At 28.8% G+C, this 6,327-nt stretch overlaps 1 protein-coding gene across 1 annotated transcript in view; it reads left to right on the top strand.

Annotated features, from left to right (window-relative positions):
• Window positions 1-219: 219 nt before the first annotated feature.
• LHX3 (LIM homeobox 3) overlaps window positions 220-6,327 on the top strand; it is a 23,207-nt gene continuing 17,099 nt past the window's right edge. The window contains exon 1 of the mRNA XM_075323027.1: window positions 220-316. Coding sequence (XP_075179142.1) covers window positions 220-316 — 97 coding nt within the window. The remainder of the gene's footprint in view (window positions 317-6,327) is intronic.

Below are 6,327 nucleotides of genomic sequence, written 5' to 3'. Positions count from 1 at the left end.
GCGCACACACTCCCCCTGGTGTCCGATGCGCGCACTGCAGCCTCCAGCTCTGCCGGCAGCGCGCGTCCTCCCGCAGCTCACAGCGGCTCTGCCGGCCCCAGGCTGCACACTGACTCTGCACACTGACTCTGCACACTGACTCTGCACCCACCGCTGGGGCTGGGGACTGGGGTTCTCTTCGGATTGGGGGGAGGAAGGGCTTTGGGGAAGGGATGAGAGATGGATCATGCTTTGAAGGAGGTGACACCCAGCAAGGAGCCTGCCAGTGCTGACATGTTGTTTGCTCTTCTGGCTCAGAATGAAGATCTGAGGAAAGGTAGGTGACCATGGATGATCCAGTGTGATGAGGACCCCAGCCCACCATCCCCACCTGTGCTGCTCAGTTCCAGGATAATAAGGTCACATAGAAAATCAGATAATCCTATAAAGCCCCCCTATATCCCCTATATCCCCTATACCTGCTCCAGCCATCAAATCTGAAATACAGCAGAAGACATGCAACATAAAGAATATATACAATAACCACTATATCCCCCTATACCTGCTCCAGCCATCAAAGCTAAAATACAGAAGACATGCAACATAAAGAATATATACAATAACCACTATATCCCCCTATACCTGCTCCAGCCATCAAATCTGAAATACAGCAGAAGACATGCAACATAAAGAATATATACAATAACCACTATATCCCCCTATACCTGCTCCAGCCATCAAAGCTAAAATACAGAAGACATGCAACATAAAGAATATATACAATAACTACTATATCCCCCCATACCTGCTCCAGCCATCAAAGCTAAAATACAGAAGACATGCAACATAAAGAATATATACAATAACCTCTATATCCCCCTATACCTGCTCCAGCCATCAAAGCTAAAATACAGAAGAAGACATGCAACATAAAGAATATATACAATAAGCACTATATCCCCCTATACCTGCTCCAGCCATCAAAGCTAAAATACAGAAGAAGAAATGCAACATAAAGAATATATACAATAACCACTATATCCCCCTATACCTACTCCAGCCATCAAAGCTAAATACAGAAGACATGCAACATAAAGAATATATACAATAACCACTATATCCCCCTATACCTGCTCCAGCCATCAAAGCTAAATACAGAAGACATGCAACATAAAGAATATATACAATAACCACTATATCCCCCTATACCTGCTCCAGCCATCAAAGCTAAAATACAGAAGAAGAAATGCAACATAAAGAATATATACAATAACCACTATATCCCCCTATACCTACTCCAGCCATCAAAGCTAAATACAGAAGACATGCAACATAAAGAATATATACAATAACCACTATATCCCCCTATACCTGCTCCAGCCATCAAAGCTAAATACAGAAGACATGCAACATAAAGAATATATACAATAACCACTATATCCCCCTATACCTGCTCCAGCCATCAAAGCTAAAATACAGAAGAAGACATGCAACATAAAGAATATATACAATAACCACTATATCCCCCTATACCTGCTCCAGCCATCAAAGCTAAAATACAGCAGAAGACATGCAACATAAAGAATATATACAATAACCACTATATCCCCCTATACCTGCTCCAGCCATCAAAGCTAAAATACAGAAGACATGCAACATAAAGAATATATACAATAACCTCTATATCCCCCTAAACCTGCTCCAGCCATCAAAGCGAAAATACAGAAGAAGAAATGCAACATAAAGAATATATACAATAACCACTATATCCCCCTATACCTGCTCCAGCCATCAAAGCGAAAATACAGAAGACATGCAACATAAAGAATATATACAATAACCACTATATCCCCCCATACCTGCTCCAGCCATCAAAGCGAAAATACAGAAGAAGAAATGCAACATAAAGAATATATACAATAACCACTATATCCCCCTAAACCTGCTCCAGCCATCAAAGCTAAAATACAGAAGAAGACATGCAACATAAAGAATATATACAATAACCACTGTATCCCCCTATACCTGCTCCAGCCATCAAAGCTAAAATACAGAAGACATGCAACATAAAGAATATATACAATAACCACTATATCCCCCTATACCTGCTCCAGCCACCAAAGCTGAAATACAGAAGACATGCAACATAAAGAATATATACAATAACCACTATATCCCCCTATACCTGCTCCAGCCATCAAAGCGAAAATACAGAAGACATGCAACATAAAGAATATATACAATAACCACTATATCCCCCTATACCTGCTCCAGCCACCAAAGCTGAAATACAGAAGACATGCAACATAAAGAATATATACAATAACCACTATATCCCCCTATACCTGCTCCAGCCACCAAAGCTGAAATACAGAAGAAGACATGCAACATAAAGAATATATACAATAACCACTGTATCCCCCTATACCTGCTCCAGCCATCAAAGCTAAAATACAGAAGACATGCAACATAAAGAATATATACAATAACCACTATATCCCCCTATACCTGCTCCAGCCATCAAAGCGAAAATACAGAAGACATGCAACATAAAGAATATATACAATAACCACTATATTCCCCTATACCTGCTCCAGCCATCAAAGCTAAAATACAGAAGACATGCAACATAAAGAATATATACAATAACCACTATATTCCCCTATACCTGCTCCAGCCATCAAAGCTAAAATACAGAAGACATGCAACATAAAGAATATATACAATAACCACTATATTCCCCTATACCTGCTCCAGCCACCAAAGCTGAAATACAGAAGACATGCAACATAAAGAATATATACAATAACCACTATATCCCCCTATACCTGCTCCAGCCATCAAAGCTAAAATACAGAAGACATGCAACATAAAGAATATATACAATAACCACTATATCCCCCTATACCTGCTCCAGCCATCAAAGCGAAAATACAGAAGAAGAAGAAATGCAACATAAAGAATATATACAATAAGCACTATATATCTGCAAAATTCCTACTATAATCCCTATGGATCATATTAGAGCATTATATCCCCCTTAATTCAGAATCCTATAGAATCATCATCTTCTCTTGTGGAACCAGAATCCTTAATGTTCAGAATTATTCTACTAAATGACTAATATATAAACAGAGGTCAAAACTAAACTCTTTGGTATATAATAATAGTAACCAAAATAACAAAAAAAAAATCCATAGAATCATCCTATCACATCAGACAGTCCTTTTAAATTTAAACTATTTTATATTTTTCTTTTATATCTTATATATTTTCATTTCCTATATGTTTGAATATTTTTTTCTGATTTTTAGTTATTGTAATTATCTATATATTTTACTTTTTTTCTCTCTGATTTTTGGGTATTTTAATTATTCATATAGAGTAGCTATTGTTTCCATTATTTTATTTTATAGATATATAAGATTTTATTAATTTTATAGATATTTTAAATATTTGTATGCTATGATTTTATATTTTTTAATTGTCTATATATTTTCGGGTATATATATATGATTGATTTTTAGTTATTTTAGTTTTCCATATATTGTACTTATTGTTTCCATGATTTTAGATCTTTTTTATTGCCTATATATTTCTTATTTTTCTATGATTTTTAGATACTTTAATTTTTCATATATCATACCTAATTTTTCCATTATTTTAATTATATAGATATTTTAAATATTTGTATGCTATGATTTTAGATTTTTTTAATTGCCTATATATTTTAATTATATTTTATATGATTTTTAGCTATTTTAATTTTTGATATATTATACTTACTGTTTCCATGATTTTAGATCTTTTTTTATTGGCTATTTCTTATTTTTCTATGATTTTTAATTATTTTAATTTTTCATATATTATACTTATTGTTTCCATTATTTTATTTTTTTACATATTTGTATTATCTGTTTGCTATCAGTTTAGATTATTAATTGTCAATATATTTTCATTGTTTTTCTTTGTTTTTTAGATATTTAAATTTTCTATATATTTTACTTATTGTTTCCATTATAGTTTAGTTGTCTCAATACTTTAACATTATTTGCCATGATTTTAGACATCTGAATTGTCTATATATTTCAATCATTGTTCTATAATTTTATATATATATATATATATATATATATATATATATATATATATATATATATATATATATATACACACACACACACACACAGTATATACATACATAATTTTCACAACATTTTAAAATATTTTAAGTTTTTGGCCTTTATTTTTTTTGCTCTGTATGATTTTTAGATATTTTAAATTTACAGATATTTTTGTTCTATGAGCTTTAGATATTTTAATTTTCTGTATATTTTACTTATTTTTTTCCTATGATATTAGATATTTTAATTTTATAGATCTATAATTTAAGATATTTTAAACATCTAGATTTTTTTTACAGATATTTTAATTGTCTGTATATTTTACTATTTTTTTTTTAAATAATTTTTGATCTTTTAATTTTCTAGCTCTATGAGTTTAGATATTTTAAATGTCTAGATAGTTTTTCTCTGAGTTTAAATATTTAAATTTCTTGCATATTTCACACACACACACACACACACACACACACACACACACACACACACACACACACACACACACACATATGTAAAGTGCTATGGAATTAATAGCGCTATATAAATGAATAAATTTATATATATATATATATATATATTTTTATATATATGTATATATATATATATATATATATATATATAATTTTAGATTTAGAGTTTATAGGATTTAGAATTTTCTGTATATTTTACTTATTTTTCTTTCTATGATTAATTTTCTAGACATTTTACTTAATTTCTATGATTTTAAATGTCTTTCATTTTATACATATTTTAATTATCATTTTCAATCGTTTTAGATTCTTTAATTCTTTTAGATATTTTAATTATTTTTCTAGGATTTTAGATAATTAAAATATCTAAAAAAATTAATGTATCTAAAATCCTAGAAAAATAATTAAAATATCTAAAAAAATGAAAACATTTTTCTAGGATTTTAGATAAATATCTAAAAAAAAATAATGTATCTAAAATACTATAAAAATAAATATCTAAAAAAAAATAAAGTATTTTTCCAGGATTTTAGATAAAATATCTAAAAAATTAATGTATTTAAAATCCTAGAAAAATCCTTTCCATATTTAGATAGATATTGTAATTATCTTTCTAGGATTTTAGATACATTAATTTTTTAGATTTTTTTAATTTTCTAAAACCATAGAAAAATAAATAAAATCTTTAAAGAAATTAATGTATTTTTCTAGGGTTTTTAGATATTTTCATTTTTCCACGATTCTCCTCGTATCCTACTTTATCATTTATTATACAGTTATTGTGCTCGGATTTTCTCATTTTGCTCTATAACATTTTATTATGTTCTGGACCAGATTTTCTTTTTCTCAATTAGATTTTTATTTCATCTACAAGCTCCCTTATATTAATGTATAAACAGGAGTCATTATATTTTACAATATTATTGTGAGATAAATATATATCTCACATATATATATATATATATATATATATATAAAATTGAATAAAATATTCAATATATTCCCTTCTATCCTGTAGGTCTTACAAATCCATGGCTTTATTTTCACCGTTAGTTTTATTTATTAGAACCATGGTGCAATGTAAGGGATTCCATGTATTAACTACTGTGCAGATTTATATATAACAACTAAAAAAAACAATATTTTTTCAGTGTATTTTTTATCATGTTTTTTTATCTTTACTATTTATATCAGTGTGATATCTAACTCCTGCATAGTTGGATATTTGGTAAAATATTCTTTATAACCAGTGATATCCGATTCTACAAACCTAACTACTGCCAATAAATGTTAAATATATAAAATTATTACTTTTTCCATTTTTGTTTTCATTTTTTAATTTTCTGAAGTAAAATTAATTATAAAAAAATCTAGTTATTCAATTTTTTTTTACATTTTCTTTATAACATTCTGTGATTAACTTTACTTCAGAAAATAAAAAATAAAAAAAGTATAGAAAAAAAAAAATAATCTATAAAAGTAGATATATTCCATTGACTTTTTATAATTAATTTTACTTTAGAAAATAAAAAAAAGAAAAAGTCTATAGAAAATATATATATTTTTTTAAATCTATAGAATTAGATACATTACATTGACTTTTTAGAATTAAATTTTACTTTAGAAAATAAAAAAATGAAAAAAAGTCTACAGAAAATTAAAAAATGAAAAAAGGTTTATAGAAGTAGATCCAGTATAATTCATTGACCTTTTAAAATTAATTTTACTTTAGAAAATAGAAGAATAAAAAAAAGGAA

The sequence above is a fragment of the Anomaloglossus baeobatrachus genome, chromosome 9 (genome assembly GCF_048569485.1).
Source record: "Anomaloglossus baeobatrachus isolate aAnoBae1 chromosome 9, aAnoBae1.hap1, whole genome shotgun sequence".
NCBI lineage: Eukaryota > Metazoa > Chordata > Amphibia > Anura > Aromobatidae > Anomaloglossus > Anomaloglossus baeobatrachus.
The sequence above is the reverse complement of the archived record's forward strand: the minus strand, read 5'-3'. Positions and strand labels throughout refer to the sequence as shown.